Source organism: Triticum dicoccoides, chromosome 3A, assembly GCF_002162155.2.
Source record: "Triticum dicoccoides isolate Atlit2015 ecotype Zavitan chromosome 3A, WEW_v2.0, whole genome shotgun sequence".
In the NCBI taxonomy this organism is placed as follows: domain Eukaryota; kingdom Viridiplantae; phylum Streptophyta; class Magnoliopsida; order Poales; family Poaceae; genus Triticum; species Triticum dicoccoides.
This window is the reverse complement of record NC_041384.1, coordinates 655,617,515-655,633,221: the sequence shown is the minus strand read 5'-3', so window position 1 is coordinate 655,633,221 and position 15,707 is coordinate 655,617,515. Positions and strand designations below refer to the sequence as shown.

General features: G+C 47.7%; 1 protein-coding gene across 1 annotated transcript; it reads right to left on the bottom strand.

The window, feature by feature from the left end:
• Positions 1-2,765: 2,765 nt before the first annotated feature.
• On the bottom strand, positions 2,766-3,707 carry LOC119272781 (probable CCR4-associated factor 1 homolog 11). The gene has a single exon (XM_037554176.1). It carries the CDS (start codon positions 3,705-3,707, stop codon positions 2,766-2,768), a length of 942 nt encoding a protein of 313 aa, XP_037410073.1.
• Between the last annotated feature and the right edge of the window lie 12,000 nt (positions 3,708-15,707).

The window sequence follows — 15,707 nt, the reverse complement described above, 5'->3', positions numbered from 1 at the left end:
CCGGACATGCCTATTTATAAGGAGATAGGTGAACGGGCAGGTGCAAAAATTGAGGAAGACCAAAGTAATGATTATCCAGCTAAATGGACGCCTCAATTCTCGGAAAACATTTAAACATAAGGATCCGTTAAAGATGACGTCAAGGCAGATTTCCAAATTTTCTGAAGATGACGTCATGGCGGGTTACAGAGTTTCTACAAACAGCGGAATACGGATTTCGTCTAAGTGTTAGAGATTGACAAGAATAAAGTTTAAATCAAGCTGGGGCCTAATGTTGGGGATATAACTACCAGGTATGACCCGCCCAAGAGGGGCCGGGTCAATCTTAATGGCGGGTTACTCAAAGAAGCCCGACAAGTATACAAGGCGACGGTTCATTATAAGACTTGTAGCAGGCCCAAGCCCAGAGGCGGCTTAAAGCCCATAATTGTAAACCGCCATGTATGAGTAAGACTTATAAAGTAAGGCATGTAAAAGAAGTCACCGAGCCAGACACGTTATATGAGCCGGTCGGGACTCTGTAGGCCACCAGGCGTCAACCCGTGTATATAAGGGGACGACCCGGCGGCGGCTTAGAAAAAGAAAAACAACAGACCGAGAGCCAAGCTAGCGTATTTCGCTCCTTGGTCATCGAAACCTAGCAATACCACAACAACCGTACTAGGCTTTACCTTCACTGCAAGGGGCCGAACCAGTATAAACCTCTCGTGTCCTTTGTCCCGATTAACCCATTTAAGCTTCCTAGTTGCGATGGCTCCACGACTAAGTCCTTTCACTAGGACATCTGTCGTGACAATTCCACGACACCACCCGCGCGCCGCCATGCACCGGTGGCTTCCGCGCCGTAGCCCGGCGCGCGCGCACCGGCACGGAAGGCAGAGAAACCGGCCCGCGTCACGGAGAGCCCCAAGGGCGCAGGCCAGGCACCGACGCACCGCCGACTGCGAGAAGATGAAGCAGCACAAGACCGTGCACACAACGGCGATGAAGGTGACCTAGAAGATGAGTAAGAAGGAGAACTTGACGATGGAGCCCATGTTGTGGGGCCTCCGCACCTGGTTGACGATGGAGCCCATGCTGTGGAGCCAATAGCTATTTCTCGCCTATTGCCAGAAATCCTTCGGTCTCGCCATTGGCGATCCACTAAATGTGTCGGCCCAACACAGTAGATCGTGTAGCAGGTTTAGGAAGGTTCTATGCAACGGTTTGGGGCGGTTCGAGAACCTTCCGTGTTTCTTCTCCTTCTTTTTTGTTTCTATCAGCTTTTCTTTAATTTTCTTTGGTTTCTTCTTCTTCTTTTCTTTCCTTTTATATTTTCAGTACATGTCTACTTTATGCAACACAAGTTGTACATTTTTGTGTACATCGGAAATATTATTTTAATGCACATTGAACATTTTTCAATTATATGATTAATATTTTTTTACCTGCATCTTTTTCAATATTTTCTGAATATGTGTTGAGCATTTTTCAGATACACGGTGATAAAAAATTTGAATGATAGGTACCATTTTTTAAACTACTCGATCATTTTTTTAATATATCTTTTTCAACATTTTTTGGATAAGTGTTGAGCATTTTTAGATACACAGTGATACATTTTTTTAATGATAAGGAACATTTTTCAAACTACTCGATCATTTTTAAGATGTTACAGGCATCATTTGAAATGTGGGAATATTTTTAAAATATAACATACCTTTATTGAATGGTATGAAATATTTTTTCAAGTACACAAACATATATTTTACACTATAAAATATTTCACGTACATCTTTTTGAAACGAACACTTTTTAAGTGTTATATACATTTTTTTAGTGATATCAACATGTTTTATTACTATGCTAATATTTTTTACATTGCATTCACATTTTTCAAGTTCACGGTTTTACATTTTAAAATGTATGGGCCCCAACCTCGCAGAGGCCTGGACCCGTGACCTGTCCATGACCACCACAGAGACGTCCGTGCAGCGACTGTGTCGCTTCAATGGGGAACTCGTCAAGATTGGGGACACCTCCGTCGCTACCGTCAGGGGCAAGGGCAGGGCTCCCTGGCTAGGGTCGGCGTTGGCGGTGGCCCTCTGCATGACACAGGAGGAAGCGGAGCGGCTTCTTGGCGAGCACCAGGTGGCGGTCAGGCGGGGGCTGCCGGGTCCCGTGCCCTTTCGCAAGTGGAGGTGCCGCCGCCCAAACGTACGAGGTCTCCGTCCACTACAAATTATTTTAGGTTTTACCGTTTTAGTTGAACGGATGAAATATCATTCGGTTTATATGAAATATATCAAATTTATGTCCGTTTGCATGAGTTATGTCATCTTCGCATGAATTATGTCTGAATTTTGTATTACAGACGAAGGTTTATGGTAAGCATTGGATGGCCGGCTTTTCGTATCACTTTTCATAGACACGTCCACAGACAAATACTATATCCGATGTTGGAGATGCACTAAGAAAATACAGACACAAATACACAATAGAATACAGTGCTTGTATTTGTGTAGAAGGTACACGGTTGACGGCTGTTTATACATACATACTACCCAAGTAAGTATTGCGAATTATTACGACAAAATACATCACGCATCACTAGAACCTTGACTGGAAGTTTTGATGAGAAAAACAAGCGCTTGACAAGTATATAAAACTGTAGCAGTAATAACAATCTTCTGAATAACCGGCGGGCAGCATGAGTCCGTTGCACATTCGAATTCTTGACCAAGGACGTTGCTCGTGTGTGATTGTGATCGACCGTGGAAGAAGAACTAATGCTGCAGGCCCTGAAGCAGGCCTCGGAACCTCTCCACGTTGCCACCGAACCGCCCGTCCTTCAAAATCCTGAAGGCCAGAAGCGCGCGCACGCCGGCGGCGCCTGCGAGGCGAGGGCTCCCCCACGGCGGATGGATGCGCAGGTTAGTGGCGATGTGGTCCAGCCCCACCGGCATGCCCGTGCAGTTGGCCGCCATCGTGGCGACGTCGTAGACGTGCTGGCCGAGGTAGTACCGCATGGCGCCGAGGAACCCGGCCACGTCGTGCGGCAGCGGGGCGCCGCCCGTGACAATCTTGAGAAGGTACGCCACGTCGTAGGCGCCGGCGTGGGTGATCCACGACAGCGGCCGCCCGTGTCCGGCGCCGATGAGGCCGGAACCCATGAGCAGCGCGCCAAGCATGTAGGCGTCGACGCCGTGGTTGCGGAGCGTGTCGAGGTCGAGGCCGCGGCGGGCGAGGTAGTCGAGGGCCTTGGCGTCGTGCGGGTCGGCGAGGCGGCAGAAGTCGCGGAGGTTGAACTCCCAGGCGACCTGCTGGCCCTGGTGGTCGCAGACGGCGATGCCGACCTGGAGCGGCTTGAGGCCGTCCACGTTGGCCTTCATGAGCGCGTAGCGGTGCTCCACCGGCAGGCTGCTGAGGTCCTGGTCGGCGGCGTGGACGAGTCCAGGGTAGTGCACGTCGACAGCGATGTAGCGGGCGCACGCGGCGAAGCTCTGGAGGTAGCCCCACTCTTCGTTGAAGTTCCCCGCCCACACAGGGCGCACCTGGACCGGCAGCTCCGGCTGTACCGGCGGCAGGGGAGCAGCGTGGTAGGCAAACGGCGGGGGCTGCACCACCTGCACGGGAAACATGTGATTGAACTTGAAGCGCTGCGGCGGCGGCGGAAACATGGCGAACGTGCCGGCGGCCGGGTTCACGGCGATGCGTCCACGGTGCATATCTAGATCTCGATCGCTTGTTGTTGTTAGATTAGAGATCTCTTGTTGTAATTGTGTTTGCTATAAGCGGTGCTGAGGCGTATATAAAAGGAGGGTGCCGAGCTGCGCTCGGACAAGAAAGGGAGCTGTAGTCGGACTCGGACACAGGATTGATTTTCGAGTCAAATACGGTATCATCTGTTCAGGTGCAATTAACGCTCATACTAGAAGGCAACATCCGGCCGTTGTGAACGCGCGGGACAACCGAATGATAAGTAAATTTAACAGAGCCGGTAGCTACCGGTTGGCAATCCATCGTCAATCAATTTTATCAAGATCTGTGTTGTACACATACAAACTTGTAAATCTATTATCTCTCCTATACCTGGTAAATACAGCTGACATGCACTGACACATCGTACCAAAGTACATGCATGCCATGGGAGCAATGCTACACAGCCGATGCTTTCGCGGACGATGCATGGACGACACAGGCTAATAATTGTTGGATTGAATCCCTCCGTACATAAGCAACGTCAGATTCTATCATCATCCACCTATCGTGCATAAAAGGTCGTGTGTGCAGCTATTCCGATGCCACGGACCTTTGTCAGGAAAGAGAGAGAAAGTTGAAATGAAGAGACCGATGCATGAATGATTCTCTCTCCCCACATAGATGACATGCATTTTATTTCACTCTTATGGTATTTTGAATGATTGTTATATTTCAAACAAAATGTCCATTTTTGAAACTTTTTATATATTTGAAATCCTGTTCACAAGACCTTTAGAACAAGATCAATCTTGGCTATGTTTGAACTACTTTTTATTTTATATATTTCAATTATCTTTTGAATCACTTTCATAAAACATAAGATTGTTTCGCTATTTCATACAAGTGTTTTTTTGACTGTTTCGCTAATTTCAAAATTGTATTTCACTCATTTACGACGAACTAATTTCACTCATTTGTAAAAATTAAGGTCACTAATTTTAGAACACATATTTCACTCATTTGTTAAAAAATATTTCAATCACTAACCGGGACTAAAGGTTATGGGCCAGCAGAGAGGCTCATTGGTCCTGGTTCGTGTCTGTAACCAAAACAAAAGCTCGGTACCGTACTGAAATTGCTGCAGTGGAAGGCAGAGAATGTTGTGCCTGACAAAGGATTTGAGAAGCTACTGAAAATATTGAAGAGGAAGCTTCCAAAGGATAACGAATTGCCCGACAGTACGTACGCAGCAAAGAAGGTCGTATGCGCTCTAGGATTGGAGGTGGAGAAGATACATGCATTCCCTAATGACTGCATCCTCTACCGCGGTGCGTACAAGGATTTGAACGCATGCCCGGTATGCGGTGCATTGCGATATAAGATCAGACGAGATGAGCCTGGTGATGTTGAGGGCGATCCCCGCAGGAAGAGGGTTCCTGTGAAGGTGATGTGGTATGCTCCTATAATACCACGGTTAAAACGACTGCTCAGAAATAAAGAGCATGCCAAGTTAATGCGATGGCACAGTGAGAACCGTAAGAAAGGCGGGAAGTTGAGAGCACCCGTTGACGGGTCGCAGTGGAGAAAAATCGAGAGAAAGTACTGGGCTCAGTTTGCAAGTGACCCAGGAACATATGGTTTGCTTTAAGCGCGGATGACATTAATCCTTTCGGGGAGCAGAGCAGCAATAACAGCACCTGGCCGTTGACTCTATGTATGTATAACCTTCCTCCTTGGATGTGCATGAAGCGAAAGTTCATTATGATGCCAATTATCATCCAAGGCCCTAAGCAACCCGGCAACGCAATTGATGTGTATCTAAAGCCATTAATTGAAGAACTTTTACAGCTGTGGAATGGAAACGGTGTACGTGCGTGGGATGAGCACAAACAGGTGGAATTTAACCTGCATGTGTTGCTGTTTGTAACCATCAATGATTGGCCCGCTCTCAGTAACCTTTCAGGACAGACAAACAAGGGATACCACGGATGCACGCACTGTTTAGCTGACACTGAAAGTATATACCTAGACAGATGCAGGAAGAATGTGTACCTGGACCATCGTCGATTTCTCCCGACCAACCATCAATGTTGAAAGAAAGGCAAGCATTTCAAAGGCGAGGCAGATCACCGGAAGAAGCCCGCCATACTTATCGGTGATCACGTACTTGATATGGTCTCTGATTTACATGTAATATTTGGACAGGGTCCCAGTGGACTAGCTGTTCCGAATGACACTGAGGGACGCGCACCCATGTGGAAGAAGAAATCTATATTTTGGGACCTAGCCTATTGGAAAGAGCTAGAGGTACGTGTTGGTGAACATAGCAGAATTTTAAAATTTTCTACGCATCACCAAGATCAATCTATGGAGTCATCTAGCAACGAGGGAGAGGGGAGTGCATCTACATACCCTTGTAGGTCGCGAGCGGAAGCTTTCAAGAGAACGGGGTTGATGGAGTCGTACTCGTCGTGATCCAAATCACCGATGACCGAGCGCCGAACGGACGGCACCTCCGCGTTCAACACACGTACGGTTGGGAGAGACGTCTCCTCCTTCTTGATCCAGCAAGGGAAGGGGAGGTTGATGGAGATCTAGCAGCGCGACGGCGTGGTGGTGGAAGTAGTGGGATCCCAGCAGGGCTTCGCCAAGCACAAGCGGGAAGGAAGAGGTGTCACGGGAGGGAGGGAGGCGCCAGGGACTTGGGTGCGGCTGCCCTCCCTCCCCTCCACTATAATAGGGGGCCTGGGGGGCGCCGACCCCTATAGATCCCATCTAAGGGGAGGGGGCGGCGGCCTAGTTGTGGCTTGGCCCTAAGGCAGGTGGAGGCGCCCCCACCCCCTTAGGGTTTCCAACCCTAGGTGTAACATCATGTTCGAGATTAAATAAGAATAAACCATTGACCAGCGGGGCATGACCATAAAACATGTCTCTCATATAAATAGAACAACCATTATTCTCAAATTTAAATGAGTAGCCATCTCGCATTAAACGAGATCTAGATACAATGTTCATGCTCAAAGCTGGTACTAAATAATAATTATTGAGGTTTAAAACTAATCCCGTAGGTAAATGCAGAGGTAGCATGCCGACGGCGATCACATCGACCTTGGAACCATTCCCGACGCGCATCGTCACCTCGTCCTTCGCCAGTCTCCGTTTATTCCGCAGTTCCTGTTTTGAGTTACAAATATGAGCAACTGCACCGGTATCAAATACCCAGGAGCTACTACAAGCGCTGGTAAGGTACACATCAATAACATGTATATCACATATACCTTTGGTATTGTCGGCCTTCTTTTCTGCTAAGTACTTGGGGCAGTTCTGCTTCCAGTGACTGTTTCCCTTGCAATAAAAGCACTCAGTCTCAGGCTTGGGTCCCTTCTTTGACTTCTTCCCGGTAGCTTGCTTACCGGGCGCGGCAACTCCCTTGCCGTCCTTCTTGAAGTTCTTTTTACCCTTGCCTTTCTTGAACTTAATGGTTTTATTCACCATCAACACTTGATGTTTCTTTTTGATTTCCACCTCCGCTGATTTCAGCATTGAATATACCTCGGGAATGGTCTTTTCCATCCCCTGCATATTGAATTTCATCACAAAGCTCTTGTAGCTAGGTGGGAGCGACTGAAGGATTCTGTCAACGACCGCATCATCCGGGAGATTAACTCCCAGCTGAGACAAGCGGTTATGCAGCCCAGACATTTTGAGTATGTGCTCGCTGACAGAACTCTTCTCCTCCATCTTACAACTGTAGAACTTGTCGGAGACTTCATATCTCTCGACCCGGGCGTGAGCTTGGAAAACCATTTTCAGCTCTTGGAACATCTCATATGCTCCATGTTGTTCAAAACGCTTTTGGAGCCCCGGTTCTAAGCTGTAAAGCATGCCGCACTGAACCAGGGAGTAATCATCACTACGTGTCTGCCAAGCGTTCATAACGTCTTGTTCTGCAGGGAAAACAGGTGCTTCACCTAGCGGTGCATCAAGGACATATGCTTTCCTGGCAGCTATGAGGATAATCCTCGGGTTACGGACCCAGTCCGTGTAGTTGCTGCCATCGTCTTTCATCTTGGTTTTCTCTAGGAACGCGTTGAAGTTGAGGGCAACATTAGCGTGGGCCATTTGACCTACAAGACATATTGAAAAGATTTTATACTATGTTCATGATAATTAAGTTCATCTAATCAAATTATTAGTGAACTCCCACTCAGATAGACATCCCTCTAGTCATCTAAGTGATACATGATCCGAGTCAACTAGGCCGTGTCCGATCATCACGTGCGATGGACTAGTCATCATCGGTGAACATTTTCATGTTGATCGTATCTTCTATACGACTCATGTTCGACCTTTCGGTCTTCCGTGTTCCGAGGCCATGTCTGTACATGCTAGGCTCGTCAAGTCAACCTAAGTGTATTGCGTGTGTAAATCTGGCTTACACCCGTTGTGTGCGAACGTTAGAACCTATCACACCCAATCATCACGTGGTGCTTCAGAACAACGGACCTTAGCAACGGTGCACAGTTAGGGGGGACACTTTCTTGAAATTATTGCGAGGGATCATCTTATTTATGCTACCGTCGTTCTAAGCAAATAAGATGTAAAACATGATAAACATCACATGCAATCAAATAGTGACATGATATGGCCAATATCATTTTGCTCCTTTTGATCTCCATCTTTGGGGCGCCATGATCATCGTCGTCACCGGCATGACACCATGATCTCCATCATCATGATCTCCATCATCATGATCTCCATCATCGTGTCTTCATGAAGTTGTCTCGTCAATCATTACTTCTACTACTATGGCTAACGGTTAGCGATAAAGTAAAGTAATTACATGGCGTTTATGTTGACACGCAGGTCATAAATTAAGACAACTCCTATGGCTCCTGCCGGTTGTCATACTCATCGACATGCAAGTCGTGATTCCTATTACAAGAACATGATCAATCTCATACATCACATATATCATTCATCACATCCTTTTGGCCATATCACATCACATGGCACATGCTGCAAAAACAAGTTAGACATCTTCTAATTGTTGTTGCAAGTTTTTACGTGGCTGCTATAGGTTTCTAGCAAGAACGTTTCTTACCTACGCCAAAACCACAACGTGATATGCCAATTTCTATTTACCCTTCATAAGGATCCTTTTCATCGAATCCAATCTGACTAAAGTGGGAGAGACCGACACCCGCTAGCCACCTTATGCAACTAGTGCATGTCAGTCGGTGGAACCAGTCTCACGTAAGCGTACATGTAAGGTCGGTCCGGGCCGCTTCATCCCACGATGCCGCCAAATCAAGACAAGACTAGAAACGGCAAGTAAAATGACAAAATCAACGCCCACAACAACTTGTGTTCTACTCGTGCATAGAAACTACGCATAGACCTAGCTCATGATGCCACTGTTGGGGAACGTAGCAGAATTTTAAAATTTTCTACGCATCACCAAGATCAATCTATGGAGTCTAGCAACGAGGGAGAGGGGAGTGCATCTACATACCCTTGTAGATCGCGAGCGGAAGCGTTCAAGAGAACGGGGTTGATGGAGTCGTACTCGTCGTGATCCAAATCACCGATGACCGAGCGCCGAACGGACGGCACCTCCGCGTTCAACACACGTGCGGTTGGGAGAGACATCCCCTCCTTCTTGATCCAGCAAGGGAAGGAGAGGTTGATGGAGATCCAGCAGCACGACGGCGTGGTGGTGGAAGTAGCGGGATCCCGGCAGGGCTTCGCCAAGCGCAAGCGGGAAGGAGGAGGTGTCACGGGAGGGAGGGAGGCGCCAGGGACTTGGGTGCGGCTGCCCTCCCTCGCCTCCACTATAATAGGGGGCCTGGGGGGCGCCGACCCCTACAGATCCCATCTAAGGGGAGGGGGCGGCGGCCTAGTTGTGTCTTGGCCCCAAGGCAGGTGGAGGCGCCCCCACCCCCTTAGGGTTTCCAACCCTAGGCGCAAGGGAGGCCCAAGGGGGGCGCACCAGCCCACCAGGGGCGCACCAGCCCACCAGGGGCTGGTTCCCTTCCCACTTCAGCCCATGAGGCCCTCCAAGATAGGTGGCCCCACCCGGTGGACCCCCGGGACCCTTCCGGTGATCCCGGTACAATACCGGTGACCCCCGAAACTTTCCCGGTGGCCAAAACTGGACTTCCTTTGTATAAATCTTTACCTCCGGACCATTCCGGAACTCCTCGTGACGTCTGGGATCTCATCCGGGACTCCGAACAACTTTTGGGGTACCGCATACTAATATCTCTACAACCCTAGCGTCACCGAACCTTAAGTGTGTAGACCCTACGGGTTCGGGAACCATGCAGACATGACCGAGACAACTCTCCGGCCAATAACCAACAGCGGGATCTGGATACCCATGTTGGCTCCCACATATTCCACAATGATCTCATCGGATGAACCACGATGTCGAGGATTCAATCAACCCCGTATTCAATTCCCTTTGTCAATCAGTATGTTACTTGCCCGAGATTCGATCGTCGGTATTTCAATACCTTGTTCAATCTCGTTACCGGCAAGTCACTTTACTCGTTCCATAACACATCATCCCGTGACCAACCCTTAATCACATTGAGCTCATTATGATGATGTTTTACCGAGTGGGCCCAGAGATACCTCTCCATCATGCGGAGTGACAAATCCCAGTCTCGATTCGTGCCAACCCAACAGACACTTTCGGAGATACCCGTAGTGCACCTTTAACATCACCCAGTTACGTTGTGACGTTTGTCACACCCAAAGTATTCCTACAGTATCCGGAAGTTGCACAATCTCATGGTCTAAGGAAAAGATACTTGACATTAGAAAAGCACTAGCAGACGAACTACACGATCTTGTGCTATGCTTAAGATTGGGTCTTGTCCATCACATCATTCTTCTAATGATGTGATCCCGTTATCAATGACATCTAGTGTCCATAGTCAGGAAACCATGACTATCTGTTGATCAACGAGCTAGTCAACTAGAGGCTCACTAGGGACATGTTGTGGTCTATATATTCACACATATATTACGATTTCCAGATAACACAATTATAGCATGAACAATAGACAATTATCATGAACAAGGAAATATAATAATAACCATTTTATTATTGCCTCTAGGGCATATTTCCAATAGTACGCTCTTCAATCGACGTGATGCATGTGACGAAGAACATTTGCGTGAACCTATTAGGCTTCTTGGGCGTGTATAGGAAGACAAAAGATACACCTGAGGCACGGGAGGACCTGCAACGTTTGCACAAAAAAGACGACATGCCTCCAAAGCAGTATGAAGGTCCTGCCAGCTACACTCTTGCCAAAGAAGAGAAGGAAATCTTTTTTGAATGCCTGCTCAGTATGAAGGTCCCGACTGGCTTCTCGTCAAATATAATGGGAATAATAAATATTCCAGATAAAAAGTTCTAGAACCTAAAGTCTCATGACTGCTATGTGATTATGACGCAATTGCTTCCCATTAGTAGAAAAAACCCCATTCGTCCGGGTTGGTATGGGCCTTTTGTCCCGGTTTGTGAACCGGGACTAAAGGGTCGTTACTAATGCCCTAACCCTTTAGTCCCGGTTCTTACACGAACCGGGACAGATGGGCCTCCACGTGGCCGGTGCGCCGAGCCCAGGCAGGAGGGCCTTTGGTCCCGGTTGGTGGCACCAACCGGGACCAATAGGCATCCACGCATCAGCATTTCAGGGGCTGGGGTTTTTGTTTTTTTTGAAGGGGGGGGGGGTTGGGGGTTTAGGGGGTTTAATTTAGGTGTTTCATATATTGTGTTAGCTAGCTAATTAATAGAGAGAAGTGTCCTCTCTTATGTCCGTGCTTGGTCGACGCTATATATACGTCGTCAAGGAAGGAAACAGAAGATCGTCATGAACATATGCATACAGAGAGAAGTGATATCGACCACCTCTCCTTCTCCGAGAGATTGGTCGAACAACAAGTTCTTGTATATCTATCTGACACTACCGGCTACATATATACAATAATTATCTCTTACAATGTAATTAATGTCCTAATTATATATGAACACAGGGTCCACATAGTATTCTCTGTCTTCAGCGATCACGTGGTCAAGGAAGAATGCCGCCAATTCCTCTTGAATTGCTCGCATATGATCTGGTGCTAGGAGTTCATCCCGCATCCGAAACATCTAATTTGAACAAGGGGGTAAATACATATATATATATATGAATAAATGAAACTCAACACAAATGATGGTAATAAAATAAAATTGTGAATATTATTGCTTACGCACTTCATATTGTTCATCAGAGTAGCCCCGTTCACAGGTCGTGTGGCGGATGGACTCGCAAATGTAGTATCCACAGAAATTATTCCCTTGTTCCTGCCACAACCACTTTACAAGAAATAGAGGTCAATCAAACTGATAAGCAAGCATGCCAAATGGTATTGATGAAACTAGCGCTTGAATCACTAGGAGATGCGTGGAACATGTTACTATAGTACTTACTTTCGGGTGTCTAAATTGCAGCTTCTTCGGCAGTCCCGGAGCTTTTTTGGTGAATTTTCTCCAAACCCTGCCAGACGAAGAAAACAATTACTTGATATCAGGAAATGAACAAAGTTGCTGATATGGTGGATAATGATCGATTCTCGAGCATTTGAGTCATGTCCGCATAGTCCTAGGGATCTTTTCGTCTTGAGTCTAAGATGGTTACTAGTCCCTGCTCAAGCTTAATCTCTAGGAGAATATAGTGGAACCTGCGCACGCATGCATAACTCATCAATTACATTACTATAACCTGGACTAATAAGGGAAACCGAATATGCACAAGACAGTAACACTCACTTGAAGTTGTAAGGAAAGAGTATTATATCTTTGTTTTCATTTATTACCAATGATCGTAGCAAGTTGGCCTCGGTATCTTCGGCACGATATTTAACCTCAGTTGCATCTATGAGATTTGTGTTAATGAACCCAATATCACCGATTTGTCTTTTCTTCAATTCGGCGATCTTCAATCTGCATAATATAGTGAGGATAATTATAAATACATGCAAAGAAAGAGCTGGCCTATATAGAGAGACTTAATGACAGAAGTAGTACTACTTACAGACAGTAGCAAGTGATCGTTGCTTTATCGAGGGCCTTTTGATTGAAAAACTGGAAGAACTCCTCAAATGGAACATTCAACAGTTCAATTCCAACGAGGTCATGCTCCTCTCTAACTCTCAGCGTCAAAGTTTTCATGTACCAATCATGGAATCTTGGCATCATCGTTGTTAGAGATCTTTCATCTTTGACGAGAGGCTTCTCGTACTCGTATTTGTGTTCCTCCACCTCCAAGAACTCATAATGTACATTGTCGGGCAGGTAATCTCCAAGATTGCTATAACCGGGCACCATCCTCGGATCATTAGTAGGCACCTTGAGCGGGGGGCATGATTGGTTCGCTTGTTCGCCGAGCTGGGAAATTTTTTTCCCAGCTCGTCGTTCTTTTAACCTTTGATCACTGACAGTACTTCCCGACTGCTCCGCTTAGACAAATGACTTTGCAATAATGCGGTCATAGTTGCCTTTCAGCGGAGACTTTGCTGGTTTTTTCAGGGCAGCCAGAGTGCGCTTCGCTTTCACTGGATCTACCTTCTCCTCCGGAGGTGGATTTTTCTTTGCTTTCACCCCTTCAAAGAAGTTCCTCACTTCGGCTCGCGCGATCTTGGCGTTCTCCTCCGGGGTCCTCTCGTATGGTAACATCTCTGGAGTCTTCAGAGAAGGACCGAATCTGTATTGCCTCCCGCCTCCGGCTGTACTACTAGACACCGGCAGAGCAGATGGAGCGGCTGCGGCTGTCTTCTTTCCTTACTTACGAGGCAGAGGAGAAGGACTACGACGCACCGGAGCAGCCGGAGCGGGGGCGGGTCTCTTCCGCCCTTGCTGACGAGGCGGAGAAGGGGGAGGCTAGCTGCTCGGGCGCGCCGGCGCAGGTGGAGAAGGAGGCGGAGTGCCGCCACGCGCCGGAGAAGGAGACTGAGTGCCCTGATCACTCGCCGGAGGAGGAGGCGGAGGAGGAGGCGGAGTGCCCTGATTGGCCGGAGGAGGAGGAGGCGGAGGCGTCCAGTTCAGAAGCTTGATGAGCTCCTTCTGCCATAGGCATGGAGTCAATAGACAAGAACCTAGCCGAGTCTCCCCTTCACCGGTAGGGTAGTCAAGGAGGTCCTCAAATCCCTCCGTTATTTCGTCCATCGTTACCCTGGCTTATCCTTCTGGAATCGGACTACGGTGAAAAGTTGCGCCGGGTTCAGTAGGTCGAACAGAGCCGACAGCCGCCTTAACTTTGAAGTTCTGCCATTGCGTCATAAGGTGGCAATGTTGAGACTCCATGATAGCATCCACGGGGTAGCTAGCATGAGCCATCAAGACATGCTCTGGCTGAAGCAGCTCGGTGGAAGCCACGCTGCTTCTCCGCTGAGATGGCGGGGTAGTTTCGGCAGGTCGCTTGCTACGAGCTACTTCTCGTTCCTCTAGCGCTTGAACCCTTTTGTGCAGCGTCTGAATTTGGGCATGCTCCACTTTTTTCCTCCTCTCCTGGCATTTGTAACCACCTGCGTCCGGAAAACCAGCATTCCATGGAACAGAGCCTGGCGTGCCTCGTGTCCGTCCAGGGTGCTCAGGATTCCCGAGGGCCATTGTGCGCTTGTCGTTTTCTCTGTCTAGAACGAACGTCCCTTGCTGTGCTGCATCGATATAGTGCTTTAGCTTCTTGACTGGTATGTTCATTTGCTCGTCCGTCCAAACACATTTCCCTGATACAGGGTCCAAAGTTCCGCCAGCCCCGAAGAACCAAGTCCGGCAACGGTCTGGCCAGTTCATTATCTCTGGTTCGATCCCTTTATCAAGCAGATCATTCTCAGCCTTGGCCCACTTAGGCCGGGCTTTGAGGTAGCCACCTGACCCCGTGTGATGGTGAAGCTTCTTCTTTGCAGCATTTTTCTTATTTGTCGCCGACATCTTCTTACTCTTTTCCGATGTCTTGTAGGCCACAAATGCGGGCCAGTGATCTCTGATCTTCTCATATCTGCCGATGAATTCTGGTGTCTCTTCTTTGTCGACAAACGTTTTCAGCTCATTCTTCCACCTCCTGAATAGGTCCGCCATCTTCTTAAGAGCATGAGACTTGATTAATTTCTCTTTTACTGGCTTCTCCTCTGGCGGTAGGGTGAAATTTGCCTTCAACTCAGTCCAATGATCATCTTTCTGCATATCATTGACATAAGACACCTCAGGGTCTTCGTTCTTAGGCTTACACCATTGCTGGATGCTGATCGGGATCTTGTCCCTAACAAGAACCCCGCACTGAGCAGCAAATGCTTCCTTTGTCCGGATGGGTTCAATCGGCATGCCATCGCGTGCGATTTCTATGATCTCAAACCTTTCATCCGAGCGCAACTTTTTCTTTGGGCCTCGTCTCTTTACCAAAGTTGTGCTCGATCTGGAGGGCTAGAAAAAAGAAGAATTAGACGAGAGTTAATTAATATGTGTACATACCAAAACAATGAATGCATCAATTAGCCAGTCATCACAGGCTTAACTAATATATTTACCTGGTCGGACTCTGTTCGATCACGGGAGCCGTCACCACGGGCTCCGTCTTGCACCAGCATTGGGTCACCGGAGCCATCATAATCATGTCTTTCCTCCTCCACTCTTCAATCACCGTAGCCTGCTTCTTCTTCAGCCTGTTCTGCTTCCAGACCATCATTGTCGTTAAGATACGACATGACATCACCTCCGACTAAGATTATGTCCCCCAACACCTGTTCTTGTTCCTCGTCTCGTCTGAACTCCATTGTTTCTGCAAATATTACAACATGACAATTATTACACAAACATGATAGGAGGGGGTTATATCGATAACGACGACATACATACATGGGAAAATAATGTTATCAGGGAGGGGGTAGGTCGAACCCCCCCCCCCCCTCATGTTGAAGTTATCGGGACACGGAGTATATCGACAACGACATATCCGATAAAAATAAGAAGA

Excerpts from the sequence above, each read along its gene's own strand:
- LOC119272781 (XM_037554176.1), bottom strand. The coding sequence starts at position 3,707 with ATGCACCGTGGACGCATCGCCGTGAACCCGGCCGCCGGCACGTTCGCC.